The sequence below is a fragment of the Cynoglossus semilaevis genome, chromosome 3 (genome assembly GCF_000523025.1).
Source record: "Cynoglossus semilaevis isolate Cse_v1.0 chromosome 3, Cse_v1.0, whole genome shotgun sequence".
Classification (NCBI taxonomy): domain Eukaryota; kingdom Metazoa; phylum Chordata; class Actinopteri; order Pleuronectiformes; family Cynoglossidae; genus Cynoglossus; species Cynoglossus semilaevis.
Window position 1 is genome coordinate 4,333,417 of NC_024309.1, and position 15,432 is coordinate 4,348,848.

Below are 15,432 nucleotides of genomic sequence, written 5' to 3' on the forward strand. Positions count from 1 at the left end.
AGCAATGATGAGCAGATTAGAGAGGAAGGACGAAGCGGGCCAGATAAAGAGCGCAAAGAAGATTGGCCTGATTAAATGTTTGTTAAAGGTGAAAAACATTTAAATGCGATGACGTCCGGACACTGAACTGGACGTTATCTAAAAGGTTAGCTAAACTGGCTGTGTTCAATTGTTTTGAGTTTGACTTTCCTCAATGTCCTTCCAGAAAAGAGGCTCGGTCTCAGTAGGAAACCACTTCTACATCCAACACGTAATTCATGAAAACTGCTGAGTCGCCCACAGAAATAGCATCACCACACAGTGGGGTATCTTTTTTTTTTTTCGAATACGCTGATGAAGTACTGTTGCGCTGCAGTCGTGTTGGTCCTGAGGTCTATACTGGTGTAGAAACATGATAGCAGACATAGAAGGTTGTGTTACAGGATATTCAGGAGGATGGACCCAGCAGTAAGTATCTGTTTCAGTCATGGAGAGCTGAAGGATCCTCGCTGAGCTTTAAATAAAGTCGTCAATACGCCTGATTGTGAAGAGGAGACGCAAAACGTATTTCAAGGTTAAGCTCACAAATGGCTTTGGTCACTTATGATGTAAAATCGCCCCTTTTCACAGCAACGACTAAAAATATGATCAAATTTGTTGGGTTATGGCTCAGGATTAAACTTCCCTGCAGATAAAACACAAGGTTCGAAATCTAAATTTGACATATTTACAGCACATCAAGTCCAACAAAAGTAGGATTTTGATCTTTGTTTGCATAAGAGTTGATAATACTGTTAAATATATGTATATATTTTTAGGAAATATTCCTATAGTTTGCTCAGGCAGTGCTGTTGTACTTTCCAGCATTGTTCATAAAAAACACACAATTATCAGGACGTCAGACAAAGCAGCACCGGACGTTTGTAATTACTTAGGTGATTGCATTTGTGTATTTGTTTAGTTTTTGTTTCAGCTAGAAATTGAAATTCAATGTTTGTTTAACTTCTGTCAAAACACAGACATATTGTTATAAACAAAAGCAGTGAAATCTCTCTGTTCTTTCCTGCAGCGAGTGGTTAACAACCGTGATTTCAGCCGGACGTTTCAGCATCCAGCTCTTGTTTATGTTACTGGGTGGAAAGTTGAGGACATTGAGTGCATTTCATTGATTTTTGCTGAACTTTTCACACCTTTTTTTTCTTCTTCTCTATTTACAAAGGACCAATGTGAACCCGGTCTGTCCAAAGACTGAATTTACATTTTTGGGTTGTTTTTTTTTTTTGTATTTACTGCCTCTCAGTAATCCAGGTACATCTTTGTGAATATTGGGAAATGTTATATATCGGGACCTTGTGATATAATGTAAAGCATATGCCACCCACTCAGGCAAGTGTCACTATCCTGAAATCCCTTTAGTCTGTGAGCTCTGTCTCCTCCAGCACATTGTAACAGTGAAACAGCAGCAGTATTAATGAAGTCAGAATTATTTATGCTGCTGTTTTTCATATTCATACAACAACCCATGTTCCTTCCTGTCCTTTCATTGTTACTCATATTTATCCTGCTGTAACAACAGAACTGTGGTAATGTGTCAGTGGAACAAACACCAACAGAGGACGTTCCTGCTCATTCTCTTGGTTTTCTCCCTTTGGTATTTGCATCTGGCGTAAACAGCGACGCATGCTGATAACAAATACATCCGTGTTCTGAGCAACTGCCGGAGTCTGCTGAATGAACACAACGCACGCTATAAATATTTCATATTATCCAGTTTCTGCTCCCTGGTTGTGCAAAAAACAGAGAACACAAACAAACATCACTATAAATGAAGCCTGGACGGGAGTGGAAGGGATTTGAGTGGGAAGGCGATGAGCACATGAACAATGTGTTTACAAGAACAGCAGGAGAAGTTAACACAGTGAAATTTGGAGATCAGAGAATTTACTGCAGAGCAACTCTGCGGAGAACAAAGTGTGGAATGAGTGCAAAAAAAAAAAAAACAGAGGTGATGTAGGGACACGGGCCAACAAATGTTCTTTGAATTCTGCCACATTATTATCTCCTGTGGCGTCACATCACAAAAAAAACTCTAGCAAACCAGCAGGGGTCAGGGCTTATAGCTAATAGGCATTGAGTTGGATTTATGGTCACTCTCACTAACTTTGTGCCAGAGTAGGAAATGAACTTTATTTGGTCCTCGTAAAATATGTTTGTGGCCGTTTGGATCATTTAAACTCTGGAACTCTTTTCTATATTGGCTACATTTAGCTTTCTTAGCTGTATTTTAGCCAGTTAGATATTGTAATTTTTTTCTACGTTTTACTATTTGGTCTAAAAACTCAATATTTGTCAGCATGATATATTTAATAGAGTGACTGATGTTATGTTCTTGGCTAACTATTTGTTTTGCTAACCTCGATAACATGTTGTTATTCCAAAATTACAACAACAGTGTCTTTGGATAAGCCTTTAATTTTAACCAAACTTTTTGGTATTTATGCCATGGTTTTGGCTAACTCTTCTTAGCCTCAAATTGTGAATAACCTTTAATAAAATCATTGTTTTTTTAGCCATCTTTAACAGAAAAGTTTAACAGAAAACAATAGGCAGATTTTTTTTTAACTTTTATTTTATATTTTTATGAGAGTTAATGTCCTTGACATTTGAGTTTTAATGACATTAGTAGATATTTTTAGATACCCCCCCCCCCCCCCCCCGCACTTGGTTCAGACCCTGGTGTCTAGCACCACCTTGCAGCATCACCATCGAGCATGAAAAACAAAAGTACTGTTCCTAGTCACGTAATAATCCAGGGAGTCTTAAACTCTTCACTCAAACACAGTAAAATAATAAAATGTTCTTGGAATAAGTTTTATACAGAGTCTACTGAGCTGGAAGCTCTCGTCATAACAAGGTCTGCAGAGGGGAGAGAGAGACATATTGTATTTTGTATTATATAGTCTCACTGTCTGATGACACTGCAGTACAGCGGCTGATGCTGCAGCATTTTAAGACAAATGCATCACGTCCATTCTATTTACGCACCTTAACCTGTCAAATGTATGAACGGCTCAGTTGTTTTTCCTGTCGTAGTAGCCTGTCATTATTCTTCTCTAAGCGCCAGAGGAAGTGTAAAAAAAAAAATACCCGGACAGCAGAGTGAATTTGATGCAGAAATCTGGGATTTGGAACTTCAATTACTAAACTGACTGTCACAGTTACAGGCGCCGGTGGAATTAGTTTCATTTTATCCTGTGTTTTATTATCTAATTCGTCTTGGATTCAGACTAATGACTTTAGAATTTGAGCTGGCGTCATAACGGCCGTGGCGCTCCATCAGACTGGAGTTTCTTTGGGACACGACGGTGGATGCCACCAAGTATCTCAATAAGTGAGGTTTTTGGAAAGTGGCCACAGAGAGAGGCACTCAGGCTGTAGATTTTTGACAGCACCGTGGGGGATTGTGTCTCTTCTCCTTTGATGATTAATGTTGAGTCTCTCTAACAGTAAACGTACTCAAGTATAAGTCATGCTGTATAAATCTTCCCTACAATGTCTCAGCCAGGTTTCCTAACAATGCTATGTTTGCGCTGTCACCATAAGATGCTGTTAATGGCTCAGTAAGAGGTTTTTTATGCATTTTTTAGGGTGGAACTTTGTCATCTTTGGATCATCTGAAACTTTTTCTACTGCTATTAATGCCACGATGACTGATGAAGCAAAATCCCATTAAGGTTTGTATGCAGATTAGAGCATAATTTAGTTGCTAGAGTGACTCAATGTCAGGAGAAAAATTTATACAAGTACAAGTATACAAATCAATACATATGACCATAGCTATAATCGCCTGGATTGATTGCAGGAAAACCGAGGAATTGCTCACTTTTTCATTCAAACAAATTGATGAGACAAGTGAGGAAAGGTGTACGCCAGCGAGAATCTTCTGAGGTGGATTATGGACCATAAGAGCTTGCAGATCAATAGGGGCTAAAGCTGGGCCTGGCTCACTGTCCATAATGTGATGTGCATACAATCAATACCCTCCCCTAAGCGGGGGGTGGACTTTTAGTGCGGTTCAGGTTATTTTCCTCACCCACAACACTGTTGTCTTCCATCCTACAAACGGGATGATGTGGATGTGCAAAGATAAGGTGATGAGGGGAGTGGGATGTCACTGAGCGACCACAAGGTTGACGTCTCGTGACAGGGCGTTTAGTGAGGAGTTAGTCCATCCTGATGATTGTTTCCTGTGGGAACTGAAGAGGAGGGAAGATGAAAGGCAATGTTCAGAATTTTAAGAGTGGTGGTGGTGGAGACAGGCGGCTGAAGATGATCACTAACTTCAAGGATGCAGACTGCTGTGAGTGAGGACATTTGTTGTGCCATTGATTTCCATATTGCGTTTCATAATGTGAAAAAAAAGGTTATTTGATTCTCAGAACATTTTGTAAAAAAATGCCCCATGTCAGAATAGCCAAGACAAAAAAGGTATTTCAAACATTATCATTATGTGAACTCCCAAAAAGAAGCCAGCCATGTGACCTAACCATGACCTGTGTCAAGTCAACTGTCCATGATGCAGCAACAAAAGAGAGGAGAAGAAACATAAAAAAAACCTAAAAGTAATTGTTTGTGTCTGATGTAAACACTGTATCATGCAGCACTGCAATGAGCAAGTAGATTTTTTCCCTCTTTCTTCAATTAGTCATTAAATATTTCGGTGGACAAACAGCTATACCAATACATTTAAAAACAAATCAACCTCAAGGGAAAAAATGTCATTATTACTGTCATCTAGTGGGGAGGCAGATGTGGCTCGGAGTTTTAGCTTCCTCTCACTGTTTGTGGGTTGTGGGAAGTAACCATTAACAACATGCCATCTCCATACAGAAAAACAAACAGTTACAGCTTGGGCTCAAATCTGTGACCTTCAGGCTGTAAGGCAAGAGCCATAACCAGCACCACTCAATGCACTCAAGTACATTTTTGAACACACTAAACCTTCATTTTGAAAGCCAACATAATGTAACACAAATACATTATTAATAGTCCTTTTTTTGTTTTCTACCTCAGCTTGTTTTGTTCTGTGCTGTGTGAATCTCTTTGAACGTCTTGACAATAATCTACACTCAAGTCGTTGACACTTGAAAACTTTTGATCACCGTCTCCGTCTTCTCCTGCTCTGTAAGCATCACTTTCCTTCTAGGTCTGAACAAAGTTACTTGGTTTTTTTTTTCCATAATGCTTTGAAAAAACGACAGCCAAAAACTTCAAGTGTAGTTTACAGTTCATAAAGAAAGTACATTGAACTTAAACTACTTACATTTTCAGGGTGTGAGCATCACACTGTTGGTTTGAGCTGGGGCTCAGAAAATCAGGGTGTTTTGACCGAGTGTGTTTTTTGGGTTTCGTGCAGTACGTTTCTTTAAACCACCACTTGAGGTGTTCAGCACTGTCCTTCAATTCAACAAACTGGGACAGAGAGGACAGTGTCCAAGTAATTGATCTATTTCACAACTCACACTCAATTACAGGAGGTCAATGTGAAACACCACAGAATTGCTCGTCCTCTCAGTCATCATCAGATGCCATTTGCTGGGCACGTGTGCTGGAAGGAGAGACGACATGGGTGTGGATCATTCTTTCTCTCCCTCTGTCTGTGTGTGGGTTCCGTTTAGCCAGCTGTTCCTGTTGCAGCTTCTCTCGCTTTAAAGTGTGGAACAGAGGAAGATTAACTGTCTCTCTGAGGCAGCGAGTGTGAAATCTAAATAAAGAGCGGTGGACATCTAAAGAATTACTTACCTTTTGTACCGCATGCTTCACTATAAACCCTTAATGCAGACCAACTATCAGCTGCGCACGAGTTGGCCAGTAGGTGAAGCAAAATAATTATCTTATACTTTCCACTGATTTGCTCTATTCTGAGTTGACCTGATGCCAAAGTGTCAGGCAAGACTGGACACAGACAGAGACTGAGGAGAGCGGGCCAAAAAGTTGAAGGGTATGCAGACACAGGGTGTCCTGACGGTGACTCCAGTCTGAGCCAGGAACCAGGCCTGAACAGTCTGCCTTATTAAGCAGAGGCATAAAGTTCCATACAGGGCCACACGGTGGAGCAATGATCAGAATAACAAGAATATAAATGGATTGAGGCTGAACAAATAATTTTTCTACATGGAGTTTGCATGTTCTCCTCGTGTTTGGGTCGGATTCTATCTTGGTATTCCGGTTTCCTCCTACAGTACACATATGTGCAATGTTAAGTTGTTCATTTTAAACTGACCGCTGGTTTGACTGTGACAAAGGATGTTTGTTTGTCTGTGTATGAGGCCCCTATGACGGACAGCCTACGAACAATGACGGCTCCTGACGGGTTAAGCTGCAAAAAGATGAATTATCTGAGAGACTTTTGTAACTCTCATTTGACTTTTCTCCACAGTGTCTGACCTACACACGACGCAAATTCCTTCTTGCTAGTGTGATATAGTCTAATTTAAGGAAATGGAGGAGTGTGTCGATCAGGACTGCGCTGTATAAATTTGTGCAGGATAATCAGTCTGCTCTGAAGCTTAATGATCTCTGTGATTAGTATTCTGAATGTCTCTTTTCCCAATCTTAACTGAGACTCTTCAATCTTTGTTCAAGAGATTTTAATAGCTTATGTTTCGCTCAGCTCATCAAAGACTTTGCACAAAAGGCAGATTTTCTTTTTTTTTCTTCCCCTGCAGTAGTTGTAACTGAGGATATTTTACAGAGTCCTTATAGTTGAAGGCAGAAGTTTTGTTCTCTGAATCAAGTTCATAATCAATCAAAATCAATTTGTAGGTTGAATAACTTTTGCCATACACACACACACACACATATATGCGTATACATTTCATACATACATACATACATTTACATATCTATGATAAGATTTGCCAAAACCAAGTAAGACGTAAATTCTAAATTCGAATTAAAAATACTATACTAATTTGTGAGTCCATCACAAATAACAAATAATATCAGTGAAAACAATCCAGTGCTATCCAGGACAGACTTCAGAGGGATTTTGTTGTTTATGTTGGCACAGAACAAGAAGAATTCACCAGCCGCATTCAAATTGCCACAAAACAATGACAGCAGCACTGAGTTGAGATCCACACCAGATCCTGACACAAACACGCAGCAATGCTGTTTGAGGAATACTGAGGCATAGATCATGTGCCAGAATGTAAAACGTTTCCTGTTAGACCAGCAAAGTTAAATATTGACCTTAAAAAAATACGTGACTTCTTCTCAACCACACATCACCGTTTCCTGCAGGGCGTAGCGCTCGTTCAAACACCCGTTTTCTAAATGAGTGTGAGAACATCTGAGGACAGATTTAATCTGTTAATGTCAGTCAATTCCTGGTCAAGGTACAGAGCTGGAGTTGAAAGAGAGCCGCATGCGGTGCTCACCTCACAGGATTATGCAGGATGTTCTTACCCTTGGCCCTTTTTGAAGAGGAGGCACAAGATACAATAACAGGATCAATTCAAGAACAAACCAAAGTTCCCAGAAACTTTTCTGCACTCGTTTTATACAATGATAATGCACAGTGTTGTAATTCAAAACAGTCGGATGGAGTTTTAGACTGATGCCAACAGGTGGAGCCAAAATCTTTTTATCAATTATGGAGAGGATCATATGAAAGTGCAGTTCTGTGCAATATTTCCAAAACAGAGTTCTAGCAGAGGTCCATGCCCATGTTTAATATTTGGCAACTTTATACAGATTAATATATTTGGTTTTCAATATATGAAACAAGAATATTATTTCCTTTAAAGACCATCTAAACAGTATTAGATTAACAAGTAGGCTGTGCTGTAAACACCTTTATGGCTCCAGTCAGTTCTCAATGGTTCCTCTGGTAAATGTAAATCAAAAATAATGAATGTATCATTTTGTGTCCTAATTACTTTTTTTCTCCTGTGCTTTCTTTGCAGATTCTCGCCATCATCTCAATCCTCTTCATCGTCCTCTCCACCATCGCTCTGTCTCTCAACACTTTACCAGAGCTCCAAGTCATAGACGAGTTCGGCCAGGTCAATGACAACCCGAAGCTCGCCCACGTGGAGGCCGTGTGTATTGCCTGGTTCACCATGGAGTACGTCCTGCGATTCCTCTCCTCTCCTAATAAGTGGAAGTTCTTCAAAGGCCCGCTGAATGTCATCGACCTGCTGGCTATCCTTCCTTACTACGTCACCATCTTCCTGACGGAGTCCAACAAGAGTGTGCTGCAATTTCAGAACGTGCGCCGAGTGGTGCAGATCTTCAGGATCATGAGAATATTGAGGATTCTGAAGTTAGCCAGGCACTCAACAGGCCTCCAGTCTCTAGGGTTTACCCTGAGGAGGAGCTACAACGAACTGGGACTTCTTATTCTCTTTCTTGCCATGGGCATTATGATATTTTCCAGCTTAGTTTTCTTTGCTGAAAAGGACGAAGATGCTACCAAATTCACCAGTATCCCTGCTTCTTTCTGGTGGGCAACCATAACCATGACCACAGTTGGCTATGGGGACATTTACCCACAGACTTTACTTGGAAAGATTGTGGGGGGGCTGTGTTGTATTGCAGGAGTGCTGGTAATTGCTTTGCCCATCCCTATTATTGTGAACAATTTCTCTGAGTTCTATAAAGAGCAGAAGAGGCAGGAGAAAGCCATCAAGAGGAGGGAGGCGTTGGAGAGAGCGAAGAGGAACGGCAGCATAGTGTCAATGAACCTCAAGGATGCCTTTGCTCGCAGTATGGAGCTGATGGACGTGGTGGTGGAGAAAGGAGATGACAAACACAACCTTGATAACCACCTGTCACCAAACCGCTGGAGTGGCTCAACCAGGCACGCAACCTCTGAACTCAATCTCAAATCCCCTGACAAAAGAAACCCAGAGTCCCTGCCCCAAGGTTCTCCTCAACGTATAACCATCACCACAACTGGAAGTCCACAGAGGATGAGCAGAACCCCGCAGCACCTAAATGTCCGGAAACTGGAGGAGATGTACAACCAAATGACCAAGTCACAGTCCTTCACTAACCTGAACACTACGAGCTCCATGAGCACCCTGAGCACAACCATGACAGCCCCTGGCTCCCCAAAGAAGTCTCACAATCCTGAATACACGTTAAACGAGGAGGTAGAGCTGGAAATGAAGGAAGTTAAATTGTCCTCACCACACAAGTTTGCCAGTTCCTCAGCAGGTCTTACAAAACAGGGCTACAACTCAGGTGAGGAACATGCAGGTCCATGTCAGATAAGACACCCCAGGGCACCACCATTTTTCAGCAACAATAACTCGAGGTCTCCTCGCATCAAACAAAAGAATGGCCTCTACGAATCTGTCAACACAGGTGATGAAGCGGAGCTCCATGTAGACGAAGGGGAGAGCTTCATCAGTGCTGTGGAGAACATTCAGAGTTCTCCAAGAGGGAATAACCCACTCAAAATAAAGGGGTTGAAGGTCAACTATTCCAGAACCTCTGCTGAAGGCCCGCTAACACCGCCAAGCACTACCTCTCATGGAGACATCAGCTCCAGCATTTTGGAGGAGTCGCCAGAGGGAGAGATGTCTTCGCTCATTGCCAGCTCAGAAGAGCTCCTCCCCATCTCAAAAGAGGAAACCTGCCCCTTGTCCCCTAAAAGGCTGGTGGTGGACACTCCACCTGGAGATGAAGATCCATCTGGGGAGAACCACGAGGAGAAACATCTGATGGACATGGCTGGAGCCGCAGGTGCACCACTGTCACCCAAAACAGCAGCACAAAATTGCAACCAAGGAGTAGCTGAAGCCGGAGAGGAAGTGAAATCTGACAGCAACCAAAGTGGACACAAAGCAGAGAACCACATGTTTACATCCGACATCCACCTGATGCCCGGGGAGGGCAGCCTATCTCCCACCTGTGAAACCAGCATGTGACAATAGGGGAAGCCATTAGGGACAAGAGACCCACTCAAACCTCAACCCAGTGTGCGGGACAGCAGCTCAAAGGTGCAGTGAAAGATATTTTTGCATGGCATGACAAGACCCTTTTACTTGTGTTCTTGTGTACTGCGGAAAAAGGAAAAGGCACAATTTTTGTGCAAATGCAAGAGAGACTCTGAAACTAGCAGTGGACTCTACAAAAAACAGAAGGAATTTATCATCTACTGCAGACATGGTGGTCCTCACAGTGTACATACTGACAGTCTCCTTTTTTAGATTAAAAGGAGAAATGCACAGAGGGACTTATCTGTAAAAAGCATGCATTTAAAAAAAAGACAAGATATTTTACGGTGCTTAGTTTACTGAAAGCGCTCCCCTGTAAATACTAAGACAACTATGGCAATGACAATGCACAGGACGGTAAAGGAAACCTAATACTGAAGGTACAACTATTTGCAATGTGAAAAAAGGGAAGAGAGGAGGGGTTGAACAGAGAGCCCTCATAACGACGTTGCATCGTAGCGACTTATAAGAAAAAACATATCATTACCTTTTGTGGAAATGCAAAGTGTTCCCATGATGACCCTATAATGTTATTTTTTTCTTTTTTGTGTGAAACTGCTATATGAAATCTGTAATGTTGACATTATTGCTTTTACATTTTTTGTTGTTGTTGAATTACTTGATGAGTTGTTGAAGTTTCAGATATATATCAATGGAGAAAGGTGGCTGTTTTGAACACACGCAGCCCTGTTTTTAATGTGATAGTGTCGTCAGTAAGACAAAAATACAAACTTTGTTTATTATTAGCCTGTCCTACAAACACAACTCTTGATCAACATACTAGCTTAACAGAAAAGGCTAACTGTTTGGCCATGATTTTGTCTTGGAAGATACTTAAAATATCATTACAGATGCTACGCAACATGAAGTAGTTTGTTGTGAGACACTTGCCTATAGTCAAAGCTAGTGTTTTTTAATAGCCCGGTCAGATGCCTGTAATATTATTCTGACTTCACCGGTATTGAAGTAATCGCAGTAACCAGTGTTAGTAACAGTCTAGAATCTCCTACTTTGTTCTAAATGCTGAGTAACACATTTTAATGTATTGACAAAAAAGGGTTTTGGGGGGTCCTGGCCTAAAGTTGGTTATATTTAGAGGCACAGGTGCTGTCTGTATAAACACCTAATGATCTTCTTCACAATATATGGGTTAGTAATAGACTGTGGTGTCTCATTAGAAAACCTCATGTTGCAAGGCATTTGTAAGAATGTTTTGTGCGAGCTTGGCAGTGCAACAGTAAACAAATACGAACCTAAGTAGGTAGGACAACTAGGCCTGTCTTGGACCAAACCTTGACTTTCTTTCTACTGAAAGATATTTTTGTCATATTAAACAAGAGCTCAGTGTGTTAAAAACTGCCACATTCTTCAAATTATAAACATGGGTGAATGCAAAAACATGCATTTCCCAAAAAAAGGGTGTGACCAGCGAGGACAGGAAGTATCAGAACACTAGAAATATTTATTATCTATTTCAGAAGTTAAATCACGGTTCAACATGTTTCCCTCCCTGTTGAGCCTTTTTATTCTACTCAGCAGAACAGAAGTAAACCTTATCTACTCACTCCAACAGCGAATATATACCTACTATACGTTTTATAAATACCACGTAGATTAAGTAGCTCTAGAATGGGAATATGCTTTAGGTTTACAAGACTTGGTACACAAGTTCACACAATTTAAGAATTCAGCACAGTAGAACAAACCGTGAAAACACGTACAAAATACGCTTTACACTACAAGTAGCTGCGTTGGTAACTCCAAAGGACAAAACTACCACAACAATACAACATTTCTTGTGATGTCAACGGACCAAATCAAGCACACTGACAAGAGTTTATCTATTTTAGTGTAATTACATATACACTAATATCAGTATACAGTACCAACAGTGTTTACCATCAGTAAACAATGAAAGCAGTGATGTTTCTTTTTCTTATGGTTTCTATACCTGCATTGTGTTCATTGTCAAACAAATATATATATATATATTTATATATATATATATAAAACCCTCAGCCCCCTGTTGTCATTGGATTCATACTACTGCAATTTTATCCTGCTGACTGAAGTTTAAGGCGTTTATTATTTTAGTAATTTATTGTGTTTTCTTGATTTTTTTACAAACCTTTTTTTCAGTAACATCAAAGCCAAACAGTTTTTTGGCTCATCACTTATTAAGCTTTCGTTTCTCTCTCTGACTGAACAATGATTTGTTTTACGTTGTCTTCAACTTCTGTTCGGTTTCTGGAAGCTGTTTTCTTTGTTTCTCGTTTCAGCATGACACCTGGAGTAAATATGTAGTTTTTCTGCCAAAGCTCCACGACCCTGAACGGTACTGACAAGACACTTTTCTTTTCTTTTCTTTTTTTTCTTAATACTATTATTATTACAATTGTCTTTTTTTTCTCACAGAGAGGTGTGGAATGTGCAATACCGCATACTGCAATCTATGCAGGCCAAGAATTGTGGCACTTTATTTTATGTCTATGGGAATTTGTAAGTGTACAGGCAGAAATTACTTGTATTTTTCAAATGTTATATCTGTAATATAAGACAAAACAGTATTACAACCACCGGAATCTAAGAAAGAAATTCAATTGATATTTATTCTTTTTGGTTTTTTTTTCTGATTCATTTTGCTGGCATCATGTACCTGAATGCCACATATATCTGGATTTCAAATTTGATTATCTGTGGAAGTAGGAATCCAAATTGACCACTTTGGGCCTTTTTTTATTGCGGTTAGATATACACATAGGTCTAACACATATCGGTGATGCAGATAATCTAACTTCAATGGCCACACACAATGGAGTTTATGTTTTTTGTGACTTAATGTTGAGAATGATTCTATTTTTTCTAAACCAAAATAGAGCACGACCACAATTTCCTGCCATACGGTGGTTGAAATGAAGCGTGCCTTTTCATAACGATGCTGTTTATGAAAAGGTAGCGAGTCATTTTGCTTTGTTCATATAGCACTGTACAGAAAATTCTAATTTTATAGGAGAAATCAGGTCTTTATGTAATAGATACAAATAATGTTGTTGAGTTCTCAGGTTTTCTATAACTCTCTGATGTTCTGATTGGATAGATTTGTTGTTTTCCTTTTTTCTTTAACAGCTAATGTCAACCAGTAACTTCTGTACTTTTTGAACGGTGATGTTGTCAAATTTATGTCCATTGTCTTGGCTCCCGGATTCAGGAGAGGCAATATTTCTCCCTCCTCCTGGGCAATCTGTGTACCACATCCAGTATCCATGGCCATCAGTCATCAGTGAGGCAGGAAGGGGCACAAGTGAAGGGTGGGTTCAAAACCCAGAAACAAAAACTCCATTTCCAGAAAAGTAAGTTCACTGATTAATAACAACTACAAGTTAGCTTTATATTGTACTTGAATTTTGATGATCATACAAAATTGTGTGAGAATTTTTTGAAAGGGGACAGATCTGGACAGAGGTTTGGTCTCTAAATGTCTTTGAAGCCATATTTTTGTAAAGCGTTGCAGAAGTGTTGTGCATCGTTTTAAATGTGTAAAAATGCATTCAAAATGTTTAGCTAAAATCCCCAAATGTTAATTTTGACAGGCCCAATGTATGTGTATGTAGGTATATATGTATGTATTCTGTAAATATACACATTTATATACATATATTTAACTGATAAAGCTTTGTTAGCTACGTATGACAGAAAAATTCAGTGAACAGCAGCAACTGTCTGGAAATGGAGTTTGTTGACAGTGGGAGATTGGTGAATGAAACTAAATTGACCCAGACAGTTAGAGATCCCAACTGTCACTTAACTCATCCATCCGATTATTTCTATACTGACAATTCTGTGCTCCAGTTCCTGCCGCTTCTGACACTCTGACCCCCATAGCATGCCCCCGGGCACGGTGATAAGCCGGGAAGATATAAAGAAACACTGTGAGAAGAAAAATAGTCCCAAACGATCATTTCACATCTGTTACGGTGCACTTTTGCTTGAGTCTGTGTTTTCTGCTGTCTGCCCAGGCCCACATCATTGGAGTCAGTAACGGGAGAATCCTCTGAGAGTTCATTGAGTGGTCTTTGTAACATGATGGATCCCTCTATTGTACACTGCAAAGCATAATGATGCAGGGTCACTACTTGTCTGTACCTATGCATTCATTTCTGTTCTCTCATCTATTGTTTGTATCTGTCATGTCTCCATGTTGCCCTTGATTAATCCTTCATTTTGACAGCTCGGCGAGAGAAACTCGGGATTTTGATTGATGGGCTACATCCTCTTGGGATGACGTTTGTGTGCATCCTGCAATTAATCCAGTGAGCTGACAGTGAAAGAACCGTGCGCCGTCTTATTCTCTCACAATGACATTATCACCTGTGATACTGTGCAAACACTGAGTGGAAAAGTTGTGTATTTATTTTCTCTGAGAGAATTGGTATTTTCCGTGTCACTTGTGTGCTTATGAATCCTTGCTCCCTGAAGTAACACATGAAGCTGTATTTTTCCTTTCTTTGTGTCTCTGTGTATTCTGCTTCTTACATTTTTGAGTTGTTTGAGTTTCTCTGTTCAGCGTCAGAGAACATTATCATGAGACACACTCTGAGCTACAGACTGTTTCTGTACAAAGCGACATCTTCGTATGCATGTAGTTGTCTGAACAATTATGTGACCACAGAACACTTTGTTATGGTACATGTATGTCGACATTTCTGCATTGTTCCCCATTACATCTACTAGCATATGCAGAATAACAAATAAATGTGTATATAACTTATGTCATGTGTGTGAGCTTGTGGTTTGTGCTCTCTGCTCCACAAACAATCTCATTACTTGAGCATGGCTACTTTTTTCCAACATTAGATTAGATCATTACATACACGCTTATTAATCATCTCTACATAGCATTAATTAAACATGATGCTGCATTTGCTGCAAGGGAGTATGAGATGTACAGTCATAGTTGAAAGTGCAGACATTGCAGCAATCTGGCATGAGTGGATGATAAATGATTTATCAGTTGAGGGAAATGTATCCCATTCCATTAGATGCAATTAATGGATCTCCACTTTTCTCTTGTGAACCGCCACCAAAAGTGATCCATAATATAAACAAAGTACTCTCACAAAGAGAAGACGTAACATGTAAAGTATTTTCCGTGGGGAAAATAATTTGTGATGTTTTAAAACAAAAAATGAGTAGCAATAACACCAGTTATAACACCAAAACAAATATGGTAAAAGATAAGATAAAACAATGTTTAGAAATTGAAAGTTAAGCAAAATATTTTTAAAAAAGCTATAAAATACTTGAAAGATAATTCGAGGTTGTAAATAAAGAAATTTGATGATTAGCCAGCATTTGCTAAAAGTCCTATCAAGATAGTCAAGAAAGTCAGCTCATAGAAAGTTCTGCGTTGGACACTAGGGAAGGCAAGATTTTTACCAAGCTT

At 39.9% G+C, this 15,432-nt stretch overlaps 1 protein-coding gene across 2 annotated transcripts in view; it reads left to right on the plus strand.

The window, feature by feature from the left end:
• Nucleotides 1–15,134, plus strand: part of kcnb2b (potassium voltage-gated channel subfamily B member 2b) — a 79,180-nt gene extending 64,046 nt beyond the window's left edge. For both annotated transcript variants that reach the window (XM_008307619.3, XM_025054470.1), the window contains one exon: nt 7,950–15,134. In XM_008307619.3, the coding sequence (XP_008305841.1) occupies nt 7,950–9,920 (1,971 nt within the window). In that variant the 3' untranslated portion in view covers nt 9,921–15,134. The remainder of the gene's footprint in view (nt 1–7,949) is intronic.
• The last annotated feature ends 298 nt before the right edge of the window (nt 15,135–15,432 follow it).